General features: G+C 41.1%; 1 protein-coding gene across 3 annotated transcripts in view; it reads left to right on the forward strand.

Annotated features, from left to right (window-relative positions):
- The window catches only part of LOC23687751 (gamma-glutamyltranspeptidase 1), a 698,533-nt gene that overhangs the window by 395,126 nt on the left and 278,280 nt on the right, over window positions 1-25,127 (forward strand). For all 3 annotated transcript variants that reach the window (XM_021851045.1, XM_021851035.1, XM_021851054.1), the window contains exons 8-9: window positions 21,827-22,027; window positions 22,082-22,328. In XM_021851045.1, the coding sequence (XP_021706737.1) occupies window positions 21,827-22,027; window positions 22,082-22,328 (448 nt within the window). The remainder of the gene's footprint in view (window positions 1-21,826; window positions 22,028-22,081; window positions 22,329-25,127) is intronic.

Here is a 25,127-nt window from a genome sequence, read left to right on the forward strand (position 1 = left end):
TCAACATACGTTTCATATATATTCCAGTCGGCTCGTAAATAATTAAAAGTGGAGCTGATAGTATTGAGAATCGCTTCATGGGATATTTGAAATGTAACAGGGACATGATCAGAATCAGAACCAGCATGAGTAACTAATTGGCTACAAAGATGACTAGAGTCGGTTAAGACCAAGTCAATTGTAGATGGATTTCTAGAAGAGGAAAAACATGTAGGGCTATCAGGGTATTGAATTGAGAAATATCCTGAAGAGCACTCATCAAATAAAATTCTGCCGTTGGAATTACTTTGAGAACTATTCCATGACGGATGTTTGGCATTAAAGTCACCAATGACAAAAATTTTTGACTTATTGCGAGTCAATTTTCGCAAGTCAGTTTGGAGCAAATTAACTTGCTGTCCAGAGCATTGAAAAGGCAAATAGGCAGCTATGAAAGTATATTTACCAAGCTGTGTTTCAACAGAAACACCTAAAGTTTCAAAAACTTTAGTTTCAAATGACGAAAACAGTTGATGTTTTATACGCCTATGAATGATGATTGCAACTCCTCCACATGCCCCAATCAAGTCGATCATTACGATAAACAAAAAAGTTAGGATCTTTTTTTAGTTTGGATCCAGGTTTTAAATAAGTTTCGGTAATAACTGCTATATGAACGTTATTAGCTGTAAGAAAATTAAACAGCTCGTCCTCTTTACCATTCAGAGAACGAGCATTCCAATTTAAAATATTTAAATTATTATTTGGATCCATTAGAAAAACGTAATCCAATAACAATTTGATTTGTAAATTTTACACCTACTTGGACTGCTTCAGTCATAGTGGTGGCTTTGAACAGTGCATCAATCATTAGATTCAATTCAGTTAGAAAATTAAAATCAGAGGCAGACATATCACTTGAAGTGGGTACATCTGATGATTTCCCATTGGAATTTTCGGTAGACGAAGAAGCGGACTAGGAATTTCCTGTGGCGGTAGGGTTTTCTCCATTTGATTTGAAACAAGTAGAATGGGTACTCATAGTACGAACAGGGGAGGAGTTCAAATTACCTGCTACGATATCAGCAAAGGATTTTCCGTGGGTAAATACATTCGAAATTGAAAGATTCGAACGGCTACCCGACGGATTAAAATTTGTTTGTGAATAAGCATGATTATGATCTTCCTGGTGGGTATGATTCCTAATCAAGCGATCGTTAACTGAAAAATGAGCATTGTTCGATACTCTACCAGGCAAATTCCGGAAACGACCGTTATTGTAACGGATATTATCCTTCATCTGCCTGGCACGAGCTCCAACGACTCTCTTGCGTGAAGGGCATTCCCAAAAGTTAGCTTTATGAGGGCCCTTGCAATTGGCGCATTCAAACTTTCTGGTATCTTCTTTCACAGGACAGACGTCCTTAGCGTGAGAAGATCCTCCGCAAATCATGCATTTAGCATCCATGCGACATTTTTTTGTACCATGACCCCACTTTTGGCACCGACGGCACTGAGTGGGGTTCTGGTATTTTCCTCCAGGTTTCTGGAAATGTTCCCATGTCACACGGACATCGAACATAAGTTTTGCTTTTTCTAAAGCTTTAATATTATTTAGTTCTTTTTTGTTAAAGTGAACTAAATAATATTCTTGAGAAAGCCCTTTCCGAACAATGCCAGATTGGGTTCTCTTTTTCATAATGATAACTTGGACTGGGGAAAATCCAAGTAAATCATTTATTCCATTTTTGATCTCTTCAGGTGACTTATAGTCACTTGAGAGACCTTTCAAGACAACTTTGAACAAACGTTCAGTTTTGTCGTCATAAGTAAAAAAAATGTGCTTCTTCTCTTCAAGATGTTTGAGAAGAAGTTCACGATCTTTAAGAGTTTCCAGCAAAACGCGACAGTCTCCTTTCTTTGCGATTTGGAAGGAAACCTTGATTCCCCTAATGGAGTTCAAGATCTCCTGCATAAATCCCCCAAATTCGGAACAACTGACCACGATAGGCGGCACTCTTTGCTTCCTCACTTGAATCAAAGAGCCTTGGCTAGAGGCTGCTCCGATTTGGTGTTCGGAAAATTTGTCTAGAGCATCGAACTGATTGCTCATTTCGATACAATTATTCATTTCACCCTTGGAAGAAACTTCGCATTCCGGGGAAGCGTCCTTTCTTCCATTCTTGCCACGTGTAGTGACAGTTTTAAAACCCACTTTTTTGGAAGGGAGTAGTGAATTCAGAGATTCACCCTTCCTTTTGTTAGTTGTTGATACCATGTTTAGTTAATAAACGAGAAAGACGTGACCTTCGAGAGGTTTTTTTTTCCCAAGACGGTGTCCAAGAAGGATTACCACCGCTAGCTTTCGCCAACGGGTCCAACGAAAAATCGAAGGCACGGGTCCAAACAAGGATCGTAAAGGGATCAATAGTAGAAAAAATAGTACTGAAAAGTACTGTTTTAGTAGCACTGAAAAGTACCGTTTTTAATTTTAGCACTGAAAAGTACTGTTTATGTAGCACTGAAAAGTACTGTTTTATTGCTTTAGGTAGTTTTTAAGAAAACTTCCAAGAGCAGAGAGAATTCGTGTACGCACAGCACGAAGGTACGATGCGCACTGTATTTCAGTTGAACAACATAGTTCTAATTTCCAAGAGCACATGGGCAAAAACTATGACCGATTGAATGAATTGCTTGCTTTTCCCATAGTAATTCCCATATGAACTTTAAAGAGCTTGTGCAGTCTCAGTTTTCATCCAAATGAGCTCAAATTTTGAAAGGACAATCTGAATTTGATCTAGAATCGAATGAGCGGTGTGGAGCAAAAACGATTGGAAGAATTTCTGGAAGTGTTGGTAGAAGAATATCTATTAAAAAAATTAAAAATTATAAGAAGAGAATCAACAAACGAATTTTATTGTTGACGAATAAGACCTAAAAAAATTGAATTTAACCTGTAAACATGTAAAATCCACTAAGATGTTTTAAGTTAATATAAAAAAACATTACCTACATAAATTTAAATTTCTAATTGGTTTACGTTCGTAGGCGATTTGAAGTATTTTTTAACGTTATAAAATAATTTGACTCTGATAATAAAAACCTTATGAAAATATTACAAATATCCAGTCTGTGCTAAAGTATCAAAATGTTTTTTTTCTGGAACAAGGGCCCCCGCAAGATAATGGCCCCTACATTTGTAAATCCGGCCCTGGATGCGAGCCTAGTGTATAGTGATTGGACATAAGACGACACATTACCTTGAAAAATCATTTTTGTTGCCAACTGATCAAAGAGTGCTGACGAGCAATTGTAAAATTCATTGAAGGCGATTGTCTGTCATAAATGTCACTTTCCATAGCGCCCACTTTGGCGAGTGAGTCCGCTTGCTCGATTCCGGGCAATGAGAGAGGACCAATGCCGAAGTGATAGTTTATGATTGATTCGATACAGCACTCAGAATAGTTCGTATTTCACTAAGGAAATACGGAGAGTGCTTTACCGGCCTCATTGAACGAATAGCCTCTATGGAACTCAAGCAGGCCCTGTTGAGACTTCTTAAGTCGATGTTGGCGGCCAAGCAGAACCATGCTTCAAGTAGAATCCTCTAAGCCCTTGTGAAAGTCCGGTTTTTGACTGTCGTTTCGACAGTGGCTGTCGTTTTCGTGATAAGAGTGGAAATATTTTGTTCGACGTGCATCGCCATGGATTGTAAAAAGTGCCATCTCTTCGTCAACACAAAAGATCAGCAGTACATTTACTGCAATGGTCTGTGCGCTGCAGTTTATCATGCTACTTGTGTTGGGTTGAATTCAGTTCAATTTGCTGCTGTATGCAACAACGTTAAGAAACTGGTTCCGCGACTGTAGTACGTTGGATTTCGCCTCGTTCAAGATCGTTCTAGACCGGAAATGGAAGCCTACCGCGATGATGTCATTTACTTGGCCTAAAAATATTAAATTTTGTGAATTCAAGAGAAGGCTTTGTACATGGAAACCCGGCACTGTGTAATTTTGCTACAAAACTGAACTTAATGTGATTTTTTAGGATTATGATGATATGTTTAGCTTCTTGTTTTGTTTTGTTATCTGTTTCGATGTGTATTGAAGTTATATTTGATGTTGTCTGTTATTAGAATAGTACATTCAATTAGACTTACATATAAGAAGTCCGTTAAAATAAATTTCAATAAAGAATAAAGAATATAAAGAATATGCTGAACCCATTGCTACAAAACTGAACTTAATGTGATTTTTTAGGATTATGATGATATGTTTAGCTTCTTGTTTTGTTTTGTTATCTGTTTCGATGTGTATTGAAGTTATATTTGATGTTGTCTGTTATTAGAATAGTACATTCAATTAGACTTACATATAAGAAGTCCGTTAAAATAAATTTCAATAAAGAATAAAGAATATAAAGAATATGCTGAACCCATTGCTACAAAACTGAACTTAATGTGATTTTTTAGGATTATGATGATATGTTTAGCTTCTTGTTTTGTTTTGTTATCTGTTTCGATGTGTATTGAAGTTATATTTGATGTTGTCTGTTATTAGAATAGTACATTCAATTAGACTTACATATAAGAAGTCCGTTAAATTAAATTTCAATAAAGAATAAAGAATATAAAGAATATGCTGAACCCATGGCGACTGTGGCAGCGGCAGAACCCGTGGAATTGAAGGTGCCGAAGTCTACCCAGACGGAGCCCTTCGTTTTTGCGGGTAGCCCTAAAAGTGCGGAAGCGAATGCTTATAACAAGCAATCGCAGAAGCGTGCGAGGCAGCCGTCAGGGGAGGAGCTACCCGGCGGCGCTCGCAAGGCCAGGCGGATATTAACCCCGAAAGTCGGCAGCAGTGCCGGAAAGTCAGACCCCAGCCAGGCGTCCCGGAAAGCTGAGAAGGGTGGGCCACAAAAAGGCTGGCCCCTCACGGATTGATAGGAACAGGGGGTTGCGACCATTGAGATGTCCTCAAACACCACAGGTTAGGGCGGATCAGGGGGAAGACGCCCCCTGGACAACCGTAGAGCGAAAGAAGAGGAACAAGAAGCACGAAATGCAGAAGCGTAGAGGTACCAGGCCAAAGAAAGGTAGGAGGGTAGGTGCCAAGCGCGAAAAGGGTGATGCGATCATCATCAAGGCAGAAGAGTCCAAGTACTCGGAAGTCTTGAAGACGATGCGCAGCGACGCGAAGCTCGCAGATCTAGGAGCCGACGTATGCAGTGTCAGACGCACTCGTACAGGTGAAATGATCCTCGAGATCCTGTGGCGGACGCTAATAAGTCCGCTGAGGTAGGAAAGATCAAGGTGGGTTGGTCAGTATGCTTATTGACCATACACGAGCAACCGGTGATCTGCTTCAGGTGTAGGAAACCAGGACACAAGTCCTGGGGCTGTAAAGGCCCTGCTAGGACCAAGTTGTGTAGGCAATGTGGTGAGGAAGGCACTAGGTTGCAAGAACCCTCCCAAGTGTTTGATTTGTTCCGGGAAGTCCGTGAACAACAAGTATTCAACGGGAGGCTCAAGGTGCCCGACCTTCAAAAGAGCCATAATTGAAAAGTCATAGTGCAGGTAACGCATCTGAACCTGAACCACTGTGACGCAGCTCAGCAATTGCTGTATTAGGCAGTTGCTGAGTGGGGGACGGATATCGCCATCATATCGGACCAATGCCGAGTACCCGCCGGCAACGGCAACTGGGTCGTGTATGGATCCGGAAAAATGGCGGCAATATGGACGACGGGTAAATACCCCGTCCAGGAGTTGGTGTCTACTACCTACGAGGGCTTCGTGATCGCCAAGGTAAACGGAGTCCCCTTCTGTAGCTGCTATGCGCCTCCGAGTTGGTCGACCAAGCGGTTCACGCAGATGCTGGACTGTATGACGACCGTGCTGACAGGGCGAAGGCCAGTAGTAATAGCGGGTGACTTCAATGCCTGGGCCGTGGAATGGGGAAGCCGTATCACGAACCAGCGGGGTAAAATCCTGCTAGAGGCACTGGCCGTGACAGATGTTGATCTGGCTAATGTTGGTACCACAAGTACCTTAAGCCGAAACGGAGCGGAGTCGACTATCGACGTTACTTTTTGTAGTCCTGGCCTAACGAGTAGTTCGAACTGGATGGTAGACAATGCCTACACTCACAGCGACCACCTGGCGGTTCGCTACAGTATCGACTACAACAACAGCATGCAGCGGGTAGAGGAAGCGGCTAGGTCAAAGCCAAGCCCTCGTAGGTGGAAGACATCGTACTTCAATGACGAAGTACTTAGAGAGGCGCTCCGCCGTGAGCGTAACCTACTCGGCCTAAGCGGGGACGAGCTGGTAGCGGTGCTCTCGCGTGCATGCGATGCAACCATGCCTAGGCAAGTCCACCCTAGAAATGGGAGACCACCGACGTACTGGTGGACTCAAGCGATTGCGAACCTGCGCCGTGCCTGCCTACGGGCCAGGAGGCGGATGCTGCGAGCACGTACTGAGGAGGAGCGTGAAGAACGACGGGTGGTGTTCACCGCTGCCAAAGTCGCGCTGAAGTCCAAGATAAGGGCAAGCAAAAAGGCCTGCTTTGAGGGACTCTGTCAGAGTGCCAACGTGAATCCGTGGGACGATGCCTACAGGATCATTATGGCAAAGACAAGAAATGCATTGGTTCCTACAGAGCAATCTCCAGAGATGCTGGAGGGGATCATCGAGGGGCTCTTTCCGCGCCACAACCCTAGCCCTTGGCCTCCTTTCGTAGGACAGCCGGGATTGGGGCTGGCGACGAGGAGAGGGTAACCGATGAGGAACTTGTAGGGATTGCAAAATCCCTCAGTATAGGTAAGGCACCAGGTCCGGATGGAGTTTCAAACCTGGCCCTCAAAGTTGCAATCTTGGAGGCTCCCGGGATGTTCAGATATGCCTTGACGAGGGAGTATTTCCAGATGTGTGAAAGAGGCAGAGCCTGGTACTATTGCCAAAGGCGGGAAAACCACCCGGTGACCCGTCGGCGTATAGACCAATATGCTTGATCGACACGGCGGAGAAGGTGCTTGAGAAGATCATCCTCAACAGACTGTTGAGGTACACCGAGGGTGTAAATGGTCTCTCAAGCAACTAGTTCGGCTTCCGGAAAGGGAGGTCCACCGTAGACGCTATTCTGACGGTTAAGAAAACCGCTGAAATAGCACTCCAGCGTAAGAGGAGGGGGATTCGCTACTGCGCAGTAGTGACTCTGGATGTAAGGAACGCATTTAATAGTGCCGGTTGGGCGGTTATTGCTGATGCGCTCCTGCGTCTGGGGATACCCGAGTATCTGTACAAGATTCTCGGAAGTTACTTCCAGAATCGGGTATTACTCTATGACACAGAGGTGGGTCGGAAGTGCTTTCACATAACCTCAGAAGTCCCGCAAGGTTCCATCTTGGGTCCGGTGTTATGGAATGTCATGTACGACGAGGTGTTGAGATTAAAATTCCCGGCGGGTGTGGCCATCGTTGGCTTTGCCGACGATATTACGCTGGAGGTCTACGGTGAATCGATCGAAGAAGTGGAATTGACTGCAGCCCACTCGATCGCAATTGTGGAGGAGTGGATGAGCTCCAGGAAATTGGAATTGGCTCACCATAAAACTGAAAAGTGAAAGTCGGTGCAACAAGCGGTGATCAGTGTAGGCGACTGCACGATCACTTCGAAGCGCTCCGTCAAACACTTGGGGATGATGATCGACGATAAGCTTACCTTCGGTAGCCACGTTGATTATGCCTGCAAGAGAGCCTCCACAGCTATTGTGGGACTGTCCCGGATGATGTCCAATAGCTCTGCGATGTACGCCAGTAAGCGTAAGCTTCTGGCCAGTGTCCCCTCGTCCATACTGAGGTATGGTGGCCCGGCTTGGGGCACGGCTTTAAGTACCAACAACTACCGTAGCAAGCTAGAGAGTATTTATAGGCTAATATGCCTGAGGGTTGCGAGCGCGTACCGTACCGTGTTACACGATGCACTCTGCGTCATCACCGGTATGGTGCCTATTGGTATCCTTATCATGGAAGACATAGAGTGCTTCGAAAGGCGCGGCACAAGAGGCATACGCAGGACTGCCAGACTGGCCTCTAAAAAGGTGTCATCGATGTTCGTTGCTGCATGGCTTCGCAGCTAACCTTGAGGTTGCGATGTGCAATAGCCCCTTTCCGAAGCAATGCCTTCTTGGTGGTCCCGGAGAGACGAAGGGTTTGGCGGCAATAGGAATGGTTTAGTGGGTCAGGGATGTAGTCCTGTTTACTGCTTGCATGTAGTAAATGGTCCTCAACCCCACACTCCCGGACCTTGGTCCGGGGTCTGTTGAGCAGATTATTAAAAAAAAAGACGATGATTGAACGACGTGCTTGCTAGTGTATAGCTACGGAATGTGACCTCCGGAGTGGATTGTGGGTTTGGAAACCACTCAAACTCCTAGCCGAAACTACACTGAGAAAAGCGTTGCGGTTGAAATCACTATATTAAAGGGTTAAATTAAATACACAACGCCACTTGATTTGTGCAGACTAAATTTGCATTTATTTCAAATATTTTGTGCATTCAATTTTACCACGGCACCATTTTGACAGTAAAAATTACTATGTCTCGGTTGAAACTTGCAACAGGCCAGAATCGAACCGAGGATCTTGCGATTGTCAAGCGCGAACGCTTACCGCTCGGCTATCGATGCGGTTGGATCGAGAGGGAACAAAACGCAAATAAAAAGCGTTCATGATATCTTAATCAAGGTTGGAATAGTAAATTTAAAAACTTGTTCATGGTTCTCATGACTTCAATGCTCGTTTCAGTGTATAATGGGTCCTAATGGGAATAGCGTAGGGGTAGGGAGCTTTTAGGGTTCTGATAGGCCGCTTTATTAGGTTAGGTTACCTGACACGGTGGTACTTGGCGTCATCTTTTCCATTTCTCTTTCAACCCTTTTAGGGTCTATATAATTCCTCACTAACTCGTGAACTAAGGTCCAACTGCACTTCAAACTATGTTTGTACGTCTGTACTGCTCGATCACTTAAGTGAAAAAGACTGGCCAAAGATCTTACAACTTGAGGCAGACCCCTTAGCATACCTTATCTTCCCCTTCGCACCTCTTTTTCCAACTCCTATCCCCCCCCCTTCCATCCTTTGATCCAATAATGTCCACTTACTCCTCCCATTCCAGTATCCTTTTGAGTATGTGGTATGTCATGTGTTATGAGCGTTACAATCGTTTTTTTTTTTCTTTTAAACCAACAGTTGGCGGTGGGAGTGAAACATGAATATTCTTTCTTATCGGAATTTAAATAGGAATATTTGCTTACAATGTTGTATGCAATAAATGAGTGACTATCTTATAACTAGAAGAACAGTAATACCCTAATTTTCTCTGAACCTCATCTTCGCTCGGAGTTTATTTATTTGTAAAAGTCTTCGATAAAACTAACTATCGTACAGACTATAGCTTTTGCGCTAATTCTTAATCTAAACACATTTTTGGACAAATTAAAGTCAAACAAGAGGTACACTTCATTAAAACGTTGACAACACATATTTAGAGGGTTATTCTGCCCATACTGGGTGCGATGCGTAGCCCTTCTGAAGAAATCGAATCTTCTCGTCGATCTTCCCGGTGCGTTGAAGCGTAGCTTTTCCAAGAGATCGGAGCAGTCAAGGTTGTTGTTGAGCAGGTCGAATATCAGCAATCGTTGAAGAAGTTCCCGTCGATTCTGTAGTGTAGGCAACTTTATGAGGGCACAACGCTGTTCATAAGGAGGGAGAAGGTGATTGTTACGCCATGGGAGATGACGAAGTGCAAATTGGAGGAAAGTTTTCTGTACGCGTTCTAGGCGAGCGATTTGAACAGCATGGTAAGGTTTCGAGATGGTGACGCCGTATTCCAATATACTGCGTACAAGAGATACATACAATGATTTGAGGCAGTATATATCGCGAAACGCTTGAGTATTGCGTCTGATAATACCCAGAACTACAAATGCTTTTGCTGTCACGGATGATATATGCGAGAATCTGAGCTTAGCATCGATCGTAATTCCTAAATCTTTAACATATGCAACTCTCTCCAACACGTATCGCCCATAGAGTATTCAAAAGCGAACGTTGATTGTAACCGCGAGAATGTAATTACGTTCTTCTTCTTCTTTCTGGCATTACGTCCCAACTGGGACAGAGCCTGCTTCTCAGCTTAGTGTTCCTATGAGCACTTCCACAGTTATTAACTGAGAGCTTTCTGTGCCAAATTACCATTTTTGCATGTATATATCGTGTGGCAGGTACGAAGATACTCTATGCCCTGGGAAGTCGAGAAAATTTCCTTTACGAAAAGATCATCGACCGGTGGGATTCGAACCCACGACCCTCAGCTTGGTCTTGCTGAATAGCTGCGCGTTTACCGCTACGGCTGTCTGGGCCCCCCTGTAATTACGTTGCTTTTTCTAATGTTCACCTCCATATCATTTTCGACAGACAGTCGATATCCATTTGTAGTACGCAGCAATCTACAGGAGATGTCACCACACGGAAGAATTTGAAGTCGTCAGCATACGTCACTTTAGATAATTTGATCACAGTGCATAAATCGAGAGCACACAGCACAAAAAGAAGCGGTCCTAGGTGGCTGCCCTGCGGGACACCAGATGCGACTGCGACGAGATTGCTGATCCAAACCTTACGTATGCTTTGCGACCTGTTAGATACGAACGAATCCAATCTGTTAACCAATTTGGAAACCCATATCGTTTCAGTTTCTCGACTGTGATGGCGTGAGGGACACGGTCAAATGCTTTTGAGAAATCGACGTAGATGCTGTCCACTTGCTGTCGTTTTTTCGATTTTGTCTATGAGAAAGGACACGTAGCTCATGATGTTGGTGGTAGTTGACCGTTTTTTTGACAAATCCGTGTTGTTCGTCTGCGATGATATGGTGCACCGACGGGTATACGACGTCGAGTAGCATACTCTCAAAAATCTTCGGTACGCAATCGAGGATCGATATACCTCTGTAGTTTTCGACATTGTGGGTGTCACCTGATTTGTGGATAGGAGTAATCGCCGCCATCTTCCACATTTCTGGAAAACATCCCTCCCTTAGCGAGCGGTTGAAGAGTAACGTCGAAGGAAGAGCCAGCGAGGAGCAACACGATGTGATAAGCGATGGCTGTAGCTTATCTGGAACTGAACCTTTCGAAGCATTGATGTGGGACAGCTTACTTTTCACATCTTCCTCATTGAACGAAACTAAAGGCATGTTGATAACAAAGGGCGGCAGACTGCTCAAGTATTCTTCATTCAAAGGTGGTGAGTTTTTACTTGACACACTTTGAAAGAAACACGAGAATAAGCCTGCGGACTCGGTGGGCGACGTAGACGTGGTATCTTTGTAGAAAACGTTTGGAGGAATTCCGTTGCTCGTTGTACGCTGCCGAATATATTTCCATAGATGCGCAGCACGTAAGACCTAAAGCATGCTTGGTTCAGAGAGTTGAATTGGCACTCTAATTCCCGCACAACTGCTTTTTGATCCTCGCCTCTGGACCGAAAATAATGCTTTCGTGCCTTCCTCAATCGATTTCGCAAATTTCGCAGCTCCCCGGTCGTCTGTTCACTGCTTGAACATATCGTTTTCGAAGCGGTACGTTCAGATGAACGATCGTGTCCAGCTCTAAATAAAATCTGCTCACAGCGTCGTCCACAGTTCCGATTGCGAGAATTTCTGCCCATTCAATTGATGAAATTTTCCTATTCAAATCGTCAAAATCGCATTGGCGAAAATCGTAAAAGTATTCCTTGTCTCTCCGAAGTTTTTGGGAACCCCCTTTTCCCCTATGAATTGATCTTCACGTTGTGGTGAATTTTGATCAGCTGTTCCTCCAGGGTCTCCACTTTGTTGCTCTTTGGATTCGGATGTGTTTGTTCTGTTTTGGCATGGTGCATGGTGACGAAAAATTTGCTATCTCTGTTTCTCTCTTATCATGGCCAATTGACTGTCCTGCTCTTTGATATTTCCTGCTAGAATTGTTTATATTTTTATATGGAGTTGACATTTACTATAGGAATCGTTGACTGTTTTTATTTGAAATTTCGAGGTTATGTCAAGCGTGAAACGATCTATCTCCTCCTTTGATGACACTTCTAAACGGTCGCAGGAATTCCCACATCCATCCCAGGAAAACACCTTGGTGCTGGACGTGAAAATATCTATATTTACAGGTTCCCTTATATAGGAACCGTGGTTTAATTGCGTGCGAATAGGCCAGGAGAAGTGGATGAACTTGTCATTCATTTTCCTGTCAATTTTCATACAAAATCTACTTTTTCTCTGCTATAAATTCACTCTGGGTGAACCACTTCTCCTGGCCTATGGCGAACAATGTGATGAATTTTATTTGGTAAAATCCATCACATTGTATGGCGAATACATATTTCCCCCCAACCAATTTGAAGGGGGGAGAGAACCATCCACAACCATCATAAAGACCTTCATATCCTTCGAATGAAGCTACTGGTACTCCGGTTGAATAGTTCTCTAAAAGGGTCCTGCTCTCTCCTGGTTTTGTAATCAGAGGAAAACTGGCGACGAAAATTCCACTGCGTATGAGCAAATCGTTTGCTGTTTGCTCTCTATTGGAAAACCGAAAGAGTTCCTGTGCCGAGGTTGCAGGAGCTCCTCGAATGCCATATCATTTGATTCGAATTAGGTCCAGATTCCATGGGTACCGATTACCGAGGAATAACTACAATATGCTGCAGCGCAGTAAAATATTCGTGGCTTGGTTTCCGCCGGTCGCAAAACCGAAAGAGAACAGGACCCTTGTCGAGTACTTTCGTGGAGCACCACAGCAGCTTCAGCCAAGGAGATGAAGGCGATGTATAGGATTCCGTACTGGAATGTCCTTATGATTTCGATAGCGGTCCGTATTCCGTTTTGTGATGTTCTTATGATTCCGGTAACGGTTTGAGGTTATAAAACGAAAATGGATCATTAAAATAACCAAAAACGGTCGCTATGGAAAGCATAGATAGCACCACCGTAGCCTTGTGTGTTTGACAGAACAGCAATGCTGTCACAATGTAAAATCCCATATACAGTGGCGCCTTTGTTTTGATGCGGTGAGCACCGACAAAAGCTACCTTCAATGATCCATTGCTGCTCATTTGTTTTTCAATGTCGAGAGTCACTTTTGTTGTGTGCTTGACATTTCATTATGTCTACAAACATTAAATGCAGGGGTGTTATAGAACATTGTAGAAAAATCTCCACTCTGTATGCCCATAGGGTGGAAACAACTGTGCCGCACGACGATTTTAGCTAAAAATGTGGTGAATTTTCAAGTTGTAAAAAATTGTAAGAAAATCAAAAGTTCAAGTTTTCAAAAAATAAAATCTCAAAGCGTCAATAATCATTAAAAACAATCGCGTTCAGATGAAAAATATAAAAACTGGGGGTAAGGTTTGACGGAAATGGTCTATTCATTTGATTTTGGGGTTCAAATCTGAGTAATTTCATCGAATTTTCCAGATTGGCCATTTTACGGGACTCCAGGAACCGGTTCTGCATGGACCATACTGAACCATATTTTTCAGGGAATGTGCGCTGGTAATTGGTTCCTTATTACAAAAAAAAAATATGCCAAAATATCCATCAACCGCATAGTACCGATGTGAATTACATATACAGAACTGCGATGGAAACTTACTTTTCGGATGTTCCGGGTTTCCGGAACCGGGTATGAATAACTAAGTGATTTGAGAATCTCTATTCACAGTCCACGTGAATACCTATTCAACAATATGAGGACGATTCAGATTACTTGTTTAGTTACGAAATTACAGGTCGTCGAAGTAAGAGTCTCTAAAGGATTTTTTTTTTTCAGCTGTAGCAGGTACCCGGTGGCCACAGTGACCAAATCCGGATCTCCGGGAGGGTTTCTGAAACCAGAAATGTGTGCCCTTCATTTAAACCCAACAGAACTAAATTCGGTCAACACACAGATTTTTGCGAGCTTACTAAGGTTAAAATATACCATGATTTGGACTCACGATATCATGAGTCAGAATGTCGTAACGCAACACAAGTGTTATGTTTTCGTAGTTGAGTGCTCGAAATCATGCATCCAAGGTTCGAAAATCATGACTAGCGCATCCATTTCTGATCTATTTACAGTTCTGTCAGTCAACCCGATAAAATGAAAACAACAAAAAAATAACATATGCTAAATAAAGCGAGATTTAAACCAAGAACCTTTTGATTGAGAGCCACGAAATTCACCACACTACCAATTTATTGTGTTATATTTTAAAGTCTGTCGTTTTTAAATTGAATTATTGTATTTTTTATAGTTATTTCCGAAAAAAAAACATGAATATAGTTCATTTGACATATATTAGAACAAACCATTCATTTCGTTTTGGTGGCAATATATCTTGGCTACAAGAAAAGTCCTGTAGCAACTTTGCCGAAGAAGCAATCTTTCTAAGGCTCCAAGAAAAATCCACAAAACGAAAGGTTCATCCTCACTAGCGCCGCCTGGTGGCAATATTTCGAAATTTTCGGCTTGCGAAATTTTACTACTAAGCTTTCCGTAAAACAAAAATTTCATGTTCACTAGCGCCGCCTAGTGGCAAAGTTTCGAAACGTTTGGCTAAATAATGTTAGTCCTTGTGATACTGAACAACTTTGCCGAAGACGCCATCTTTCTAAGTGGTCATTCTACTAAGCTATCCGCTAAACATATAATATCATGCTCACTAGCGCCACATTCCCTGACCTGCCCTCGCAGGTAGTCTAGTTGAAGTTTTTTGCACAATATGGGCAATTTTTGGTTTCTACTTGGTGTAAACCACATCGGAGACAAAACTTGTATCGGGGTTGGTTACACTGAGTATGGTGATGCCCGTAGCCTCGGCAATTGAAGCATATGCCCTCCTGAGGGGAAACATACGTATCGTAGCCCGACTGTGGTGCTCTTGGTTCTTCCGGTTTCTTAGCCTCAGATTTCGAGTTCTTTGGATTATTGCGCGACGGATTATTCGCGGGTTGGTCTTCTTCACTAGGTCCTTCCTTTCGCGACCGATAGAAGTTCCGAGACTTGAAAGATTTCTTCGAATTTTCATCCGAAGGTTTTGATTGGTACTTCGTCTCACGGACCCGCTCATTATCCTGTGCTTTGTTTCGCGACGCGTTATTTTCTTGGACGTTCTGGGCGTATTTGTACCAATAGGTGGAGTCTAATTGTCGGCCAAACCTTTTCAGGTCGGCTAAATTGTCGATATTCGACGCAACCGCGTGGCCCTTATAGTCTGATCTTAAATTGCGATACACGATCTCGAATTTTTTTCTCTCAGACATCGGTTTCGTGAGAGAGTTGAAAATCTTCTGTAGTTCCGACAAATAGTCCGAAAACCGTTCTTTCGGCCCTTGTTTCCGCGATATGGCTTTAATCTCGTTCACGTGATTGGGACTAAGGAACTCACGTTTGAGCTCCGTCACGAGTTCATCCCAGTTCGCGAAGTCTTCATTTTCCACGCCGGACATAAACCAAGATTTGGCCTGGTCCCTGAACAAATAATCGCGGACCGGAACAATTCTCGCTTGGACACATTTTCTGACTTGGCATAAAACTCGACTTCTTTTATGAATTTCATGAGTGATTGACCGTGGTCTTTTCCATCATATTTGATGTTCCACTCTGAAACCGGTTTACTTTTTGTCTGTGTGCGACGACTATGTCTTTTCTCTCGATACCTTTCAACGGGGGGGTCCGACGACGCCGAACTGTGCGAATCGGACTCGGCAACTGAATCCGATGTCTCAGCCAGTGGTTTTGGCCTAGACTTCGATTGTTTATTGAGAGAGATTTTACGAACAAACTTTTCCGAACGATTGGAATCATGACTGCCCTCATTACGAGAACCGCCAGCATGATTTGACTGTAGCGCGAATGGGTACAACGCAGCGGCGAGTGCTCCCGAAATTGACCCGACGTCTTTTCCGATTGCCTTTCCGTAAGACTTCAAAACGCGACGGCTAGAAGATTCCGGAAGACCTACTGCTCCTACATCACTCTCCTCTCTATCTGAAGTACTCGGACTCGGCACCTGTTCTCCGGCGATCTTCGAGCTTCTCTGAGTTTGATTGTCTACGGTCCTAGAATTATTGTTCTCCTGAACGATACCTATTCTCAAATTCGAAACCGATCGTACAAACTCCTGCATAACCTCATTTCTCACCGATTGTAACGGCGAAAATATCGAAAAATGTGTATTCATAAGCCCTCGTATTGCACAGAGAAGCTTATCGAAATCTGTCAGGTCTTCGTCCGTCTCAGCGTGCTCTTGAGCTCGCTGAACTCGCGCAAAATAATGCACCAGTCGAGACTGTCTTTGAAACCTTCAAAACGTTCTTCGTTCGTCAGATATCTACGAATTTCTTCTACGTTAGCATCAATCACTTTAATCTCTGCATCTACCGTTTGATTGCACCTAAGAAAATCAACATCCAAATTATTTAAATCCTTCTCTTCTTTCAATCGGTCTCTGAGCCTTCTCTGAATTGCAGATCGGGACTCTGTTCGATCAAATTGCACTGCTCTGATTGTTAACTCATGCTCAATTTCATGCCGCTCTAAATGATGTACCATCAGACGTTTATATTGCACATCGAACTCATAATCCATTTTCGTTTGAAGAACGAAACTCTAAAAAAAACAAAATTTGTTTTACTCCCCTCAACACGGGGTTCTTTTTTTGAAAATTCAAAAATTTGAACGAATGCTATTTTAATGTTTTGTTGTTGGGCGCCAATTTTGTAGCTCCTAGGCTGCTCAATGGGGGATTTGTGGGTTGGGAAATGCTGAGCACAGGGTCGCTTATTCTTAATAGCACCGTTACGCTGACTAAACCGGTCACTCACCTTTAGCAGGAGCTGGATTCTAACCGCCAGCTGTCAGTTCCGTACGAGGGGGAGGAAACCAACTATTTTCTGGACCAAAGTCAGTAGAATTCAAGGCGAAAATCGTATTTCTCCAGCGGACTACCCAGATCGAGGCGTGAATGCCCCCTTTTGGGCACGGGAAAGCGAGCAAAATATCAAAAGGGTGTATATAAACCAATTGTGGGGTTTTCAAATAGAAAATAACCACCAAAGCTTCTAACTTACATGCCTACATTTATTTTGCCTCTTTAGGCCCTAAAGAGAGAGGCACATCATTGATAAGGTGTACTTGCGCTTTTGATGATGGTGGTTGGTGCTGTACGGTGGCTAGCATGGTGGTGGGCGGTGTCATGCATGCATCGGAGGAGTGGCTTTCACGGCGGTAACTGATGGCTTGACTGGGGTGGGTTTTCGACGAAGGCTGAACGCTGCCGCAGAAAATGCGTTGGGAACCTCTGCGCAGAATGGTGGGGTTGGTGGCTTACACGGACGCAGCAATACTAATGGCGAAACTGGGTGATGGAGAAAGCGGTCGCAGACAATGCGTTGGAAACCTCTGCTATGGCCGACTCTATCCACAATCCGGCTTAAAGGACTGCCGATTCCCAAAATGGAGATGGTGGGGAATGGTCTTCTTCCGTCAGCAATTCCAGAATCCTCCAGGTGGCTTGGGTCCGGGTATTGGAGTAAAGTCCGGTTTAGACCGGTCCAAAAGGCCTTGGGAATTTCTGTGGATGCACAAAAAAGAAGTCCTCCGGTTTGGGACCCCGAAGGTCAAAAAGAAAAGGCCCAGAAGTGGACCTATTCCGGGAAATTAGCACACCTTAAAAATGTCTCTCTCTTCCTTCACCAACTAATATGTGATTACAATAGTGACAAAAGAATTACCTTTTTTTTTTGAAATCCTATTCAACTATAGGAATTAATTGAACCTTTTGTTCGATGGTTCTATTGTTTAAACTATAACAAAGACACATTATAATTAATCACATAATACATTTTTTGTAACTAACCGTACTTTTAACTATTTATCGTACTTCTTAACACTTGCCGTACTATTAGCTTTAAGTTTTAACTAGCTTTTAAGTTTTAACTAGCTTTTGATCTAAAAGAAAAACCACAAATTAATTTTATACAGCACAATTTTACACATTACATTTGTTTTACGTTTTAAGAATACACGGCGCGCACTACTATTATCTGTGATAGTCACGAACAGAATGAAGTCAATTTTCCCTGAAATTCTCTGCTTGGACATAAATCAGCAGAAAACATCCGAAGTTTGGCAACTCACCCGAAGTGAGGCCACTCAGATTTAGGTTGGCAACATTTCCGCGCAGGGATCATGTTAGGCCGACTACATTTAGGTAACTCAAACCGCTGCCAATAAATGACGCAAGTTTCGAGACAACGTTACGTGTGTTACTATAATAACGCCTTTAGCTCTGCAATGACAGCAAAAGGTCCCGCCAGTGAGGCTGTCATTTCAATTTTTGAATTTATGATTTGGAATACACGCTCGTTCAGATCTACTCAAAAGTGAGTAGATTTCGACTCACTTCGGAACAAAGTGGAACTGCTCAAAAGTGAGTAACACCATCGTTACTCACTTTAGAGTAACAGTGTCATATGTCAATATGGGAGTAACACTTACTCACTTCGTTTAATCTGAAATTTGCGAAAGTGAGTAGATGTCACTCACTTCAGGAAATAATATTTTTGTAAATAAATGTATTATGTTATTCATAAAATCAGAAGAAATATACAAAGAGCATAACATTTATTTATTATCTCTTACATAACTATATGAATAATACATGATAACAAGAAAATAAATGATATTTGTGTTGAAATTTTCGCTGCTCTGGAATGGATCCCCGGATGTTATAAATCTCTGGGAGATTGATGAAAGTCATGGAGGATGTAGTTTGACCGAATCAGTAGCCTTCCCAGTCAGACTGTAAAGAATTGATAATTAGTACAATAAAAAGTAAGACGGTAAAACTTACTGTTTATATTTTTTTCTTGCGGTTGTTCGATCAAAACCACGACTTGGTCATTTTCACTCCGACCTCGCTTTACTTGATATCAGGATTATTGACTTCGCAGCACTAATCTGGAATTCGCCGGTTGGACTTCCGAAGCAAAGTTCCAAGCAAACTAACTGTTATTGCTCTGCCGGCTCGGCTTTTGTTTTTGAAAACAGTCCGACATCACGTCGACGGAAGAAATTTCACCACAACGAAAGATTTGTCAGTTCGAGCGCCTGAAATTTTCACAAGTCTTTGACGTTTACAAAGTGAGTCAAATATGTTAGTGTTTACTCAAAAGTGAGTAAGGTCGTTTTCTTTCATGGTTGAGTAAAAAGTTACTCACTTTGATAAAATAAAGTTACTCACTTTTGACAGCTAACTTGAAACTTCAAAAGTGAGTCGAAGTTACTCTCTTTTGAGTAGATTTGAACGAGCGTGTAGGAATTGGGAACACACTGGCAGGCGGGTTTAATGTACAGGGATGTTTGAGGAGGAGCCTACGAACTTTAAAATTTGGAACCAAGGGTTACACCACTGACATCGTCATGAGAACTTAGCGATGACAGCGCCACCACGATGTTGCTACTTGTGTAGCCATTCAAAATGACCATTAATTGTCTTACACAGTTTTACAATCGGACTTCAACGTCTGTTATCTGTGATACTATGCTCACTAGCGCCGCCTAGTGGCAAAATTTCAAAAATTTAATTAATAATCAAATAGTGTTAGCCCTCGTGATACCGAGTAAGGCACCGCGGGGCAAGTGAGTAAATGGGGTAAGTGAAAATAATTGGTACATTTAACTGAATATGTGAATTAACGTTTTAAACTCATGCGTAAACCTTTGAGGACATTGAGAACATTACGTTAGTCAAGACATTTCTGAGATTTTTCCGCCATAATTGCATAGTAGAGCAAAAGATTGTTAACCTGTTAAATATAATTTCGTAACAAGTTGGCGGCGTGCAATCTTATTTTAATATTTTCAGCGGAAAAAAGGTGCGGAAAATGATTTTCTGTACCACTTCTAAGTTGTCCCTTCTGACAGTTTTAAACTGCAATAAAAAAAAGTTTTAGAATTAATTCGACATAGACCTAAAACTAAATAAATTAAAACACCGTCAATTTTCTACTCACGTGGGGCAAGTGAAAAGTTTCACCACAGACAAACAGACGTCACACTCTCATCGATGTCCATCGACCTCCATTTTAACAGTCAATTCAAATATTTGGTAGATGGCCAATCCGCCACCTACAGCGCTCGCATCGTTTTTGTTCGCGTTTGACGTTCACACACTACCGCCATCTGTTGGCCCGTCGGCCAAACACACTAATTTTTAGCATTGCGCGTACATGTCATAGTGACTATGATTTTGATAGAGATTTGTTCTAAGTGTTACGTCTGTTTGTCTGTGGTTTCACATTAGAGATTGAAATTGTGTTTTCTCTTTAGGTAGCTATAAGTATACAAGGTTCGCAATTATCATAGAACAACAGATCGTGCTGATAATTCAAGAAACACTATAGTCAAAACGTTAAAAGCTATTATCATGACCAAATCATGGAACTTCTCTAAAAAAAAGGTTGCCAAATATTACGATATTAATATGTTAACTTCGGACAGCCGATTAAAAGGAAGACGTTGATTAAAAAGTTCCAATATAAGAGAACGCACGGAAATCTCGTGGAACGTGGAATAAAATTTTCTTTGTTTACATGTTACTTATGTTATTGTTCATTGGGACGCCTTAACAAATGTTAAAGGTAATAGAAATCGTGAATATAACTGTTAGTTTTTGAATTTATTGTTCAAAACGATAAACTTTTCACTTACCCCACTTGCGGGGCAAGTGAAAAGTAAGGAGACGTTTTTCAAAAACTTTTTCTGTACTTTTTTCGTCAATTTTACATAAAAATAAATTTCAGCATACTGCTTATATTAGGTGGGAGTCAAGCTAAAAAATATACACGACCTCATTTGTTTTAATTCAAAGTCTCTAGGCTTTGAAGAATCCCAACTATGCGAAATCCATTACCCACTTGCCCCACGGTACCTTATACAATACTTTTATATGTACAAACACGAAAGCTCGTATCGCCATCCTCACTAATCCAATCTAGTTTGACGTCGTTCCCAAACATAATATGTAAATACCGTGACATGCCCTATTACCGTGAGGTTAAAACAATTCAAGTTTCAATCAAGCAGAAAAAAATAATGTATAACTATTTTCATGTTTTTTAAGTTTTATAAATAGATCGTTTTATATACTTCGCACCAAAAATATGATCTGTACTATTTTGTAAATTTTAACCATACTTACAGTTGCTGTTAAACAAACCATTGTTCCAAATACCGTGCATCTGACCCCGACTGCCGGATGATATTTCGAAACATCTCTCAATTGAACGAACGAAGCGCTTCATAATCAAAACTTTTGTATTAAAAAACGTCTTGCGGTTTGCATGATCGATTCAAGAAATAAAATATATATTTTACTCAGGCTTTTTAGAATTATAACTGCAACACGGTATTTGGAACTCAGATGCAACCGTGCCCTAATACCGTATGTTGGCACCAGGCGATCGCATTCGAAAACTATTTTTGTTTGTATGTGTGTGTAACTTTAGTTAAAATTTGTCATGGCTATCTAAAGACTATTTAATGTGTTAATGATTATTACAATTATTTAAAAAAATAAATAATATAAAATGCTAAATTCCATAAAGTCCCCAAATACACGGTATTAGGCAACACACGGAATTAGAGCAGGTCACGGTATATTCGTTGCTTCTAAGGAGAATGTAAGAAAAAGTGTAATTTCAAGTAAATTATTATTTTATTCCGTTAATTCTTTCCTTTTGCAGACAAATGTATTTCGACGAAGCAACTGGTACATTCCACAAACCAGGAACCGTAATTAAGCCAGAGCAGCTCTGTAACACGCTCCAATATATAGCAGAAAATGGAGGTAATTCGTTATATGAGGGGGAGCTTTTAGACCAGTTTGCAGAAGATTTGAAAGACATGGGAAGCATAATTACAAAGGAAGATCTTGAAAAATATGAGTAAGTTTGTACTTTTGATATTTAAACCCATTACTTTTAAAATTACATTTTCAGGGTTCGATGGAGTAATTCCATTCCTATCGATATCAATGGTGATATTATGTATGTAGTTCCACCACCAGCGAGTGGGATTCTGCTCAGTTTTATAATGAATATTCTGAAAAATTATAATTTCGAGCCAAACGATCTCTCAACCGTTAATTCGACAATTTTAACATACCATCGCATAATAGAAGCATTCAAACATGCTTACGGCAGACGCTCTCAGATAGGCGATCCAAAATTTGTAGATATTGAAGATGTAAGTAATGTTATTCTATATATACAGCCATTCCATGAAAAACCGATCTAGTGGGTCACCAAATTCCGTGAAAATTTGCTATGTTGTTTCTCATCCGAAATGGGGCTCTGCATAAAAATCTTTCTCTCTCTTTCATCCCTTCACAAAATTTGTAAACAACAAGGCCAGTAAACTTCAAAATCCCATGCAAAATCAAAACAGTGCAGAGACCCATAAGGATACACGTGTTTTTGGATTTTTTGATTAGGGTGACGATTTCCGAATAAGGGTGACCAAAAGATGGCGAATTTGCTAAATTTTAATTCTGTTTTTTAAATCATAACTTTTGAACCGCTTGACCGATTTTCAATTTTTTTGTGCGAAATTACATTTTTACATAAAAAAATGCCATGAAAATATATAAAAATTTCTTGTTTTTTAGGATTTTTTTTATATATTTTCATGTACATTTTTTTCAGAGTTTAATTTTTTTTTTTGAAAAGTTGAAATCTTAAGCTTTTATTCCATAAAAAAGATTGGCAATCGGTTGATCTGTTCAAAAGTTATGATTTTTTTTTCAATAAAAAATCTAATGCGCTGATACCTCCAGTGTGTGCTGATAAAAAATATTTTTTTTTGTGAAATTTTATATTTTTCTTGAAATAATTTAGCTTTCATTTCATCCAAGAAAATTGAAAATCGGTCAAGCGTTTCAAACGTTATGATTTTTAAAAAAATAAAAATTTTGCAATGTCACCCTCATCAAAAAATCCGAAAACACGTGTACAGTGTACCTCCGTTAATTTGAACGATACCTCATGCAAACCATCGGGGTTCATTTTTAATTTGAACATCTAGTCACCCTAAAATCGTGTTTCTGGTTACCTTTCTCACTGTTTTGTTTTGATTTTGCGCTCCGTTCCACAGCGTTCCATTTCACTTCACTACGTTCCATGAGCTAAATGACGTTTGAACCATTTTTAATCTGAACGATGTGCAAATTAGCGGGGTACAAATTAAAAAGTGTTCAGATCAAATGTGGTCAAACCAACGGGGGTACCCGGCATCCTTATTTCTTATAAGGAACAAAATAGCAAATTTTCACGGGATTCGGTGACCCACTAGATCGGTTTTCCATGGAATGGCTGTATATTGATATTCTATAAATAAAAATGGAATGGTGTTTGTATATCACATAATGCCTTGAAAACGGGCTATTGGATTATGCAAATTCTTCCTTAGTTATGTTCCTGAAGTGTTCGAACGTGATTGTGCATATAAAAAGCTACAGGACATTGAATGGGAAAGTCTGAAACGGGAGTAAACGGAATTGTCATTTTGCGCGGGACATTTCATGACGTTTTTCACTAGCCTAGTTGATGACAAGACAAAGTTTGCCGTGACCACTAGTTTCTTATTAAAATAACAGGGCGCAATTTGATCCTATCAACGCATTTTTGTTATTATTTTTTCCATTAGGTTGAGCGCAATAAAATTTTTGACTTTTGTTTTGTGACTCCGTCACAAATATTATTAAATTATTCCTTAATGTGACTCTGGATTAAGCTCAGCGTAAGAGACCAACTCTCACTTATTGGCGTAAATAAGGGGGTGGGCTATCAAATTGGTTTAAATTTGATTAAAATTGTATTATAATTCCGATCATTCATTCAACCAGGTAAATTAAGAAGATTAAAGATATATCTATGTACATATATATATGAATAAAACTGGATTGGTTTTTGTATGTCACGAGTTGGCTTGATAACGGGACAACGGATTTGGATGATTCTCTCTCCATTTTGTACGAGTGTGAGGAACTTAAAAGGATCATTCTCTTGTCGTTTTGGTTCTTAGGAACTGGCAAATTGTTGTTCGATCGAACTTGAATCGGGTTGGGGTTGAAAATGTGATTCAGAACGGGTTTCGCTAGTTCCAACCCAGAGAATTTGTTTATTATAGAGAAGCGCGAATTCTGAAACCAAAGGTTCCAGTTGAACCGTCAATCGTGGTTCCAATCGATCAAATTCAATGAGACTCAAAAAGATGTTACACAGAAGAGACGATGGATGTGTGTTAGTGAAACCCGTTACGAAAGTGACGTCATTGATTAGATTGGTTTCCTAAGGCGACTGACTACAATATTGTTCGAATAATCTCCATTATTGATGGTCATCACACCAAAAAAAATCTTAGATTTACACGTAACGTAATTTTAGCCTCAATCATGTAAAGCCATTTCTCATGTATTATTCAATGACAAAACCTAGAAACACATCTATTATTGAACGCGAAACGTCTTCTCTCGAAGAATGTTGCATGCAAATCGGCTCGGTTTACATGATTTTCACGCTGAAAATTCAATCATAAATAATGCACATGGAATGACAAGCCGTCGATCCATCCATGTGCATTATTTTAAACAGAATATTTAGCGTAGAATCATGTAAACTGAGCAATCTTGTTAGCAATTTCACTTTCAAGATGCAAGAAAGCATGCAATGTTGGCGAATGTTGGATGTAAGATCATGAAATGTTTCAGTTTCGCATTTTCGAATGCAAAGAGACAGTTTACATAAATTATCGTTATAAAAAATTAAGTGCCATGTAAATTTTAGAATTTTTTGCTGTGATTGCAAATATTGTTTATAAACATACTCGAAATGCTTTCCACGTTTCTCTAGTATAATCATATTCTTTGTTCCAACCTAGGGAGAAATACAAATTTGACATTTATAAACACACTTCCGCTACTACGAAAGTCTCGCGGCGCGCGCACTAAATCTATTTGCGCGACTGTTTTCAAACCAAATGCCGCAG

Source organism: Aedes aegypti, chromosome 1 (genome assembly GCF_002204515.2).
Source record: "Aedes aegypti strain LVP_AGWG chromosome 1, AaegL5.0 Primary Assembly, whole genome shotgun sequence".
In the NCBI taxonomy this organism is placed as follows: domain Eukaryota; kingdom Metazoa; phylum Arthropoda; class Insecta; order Diptera; family Culicidae; genus Aedes; species Aedes aegypti.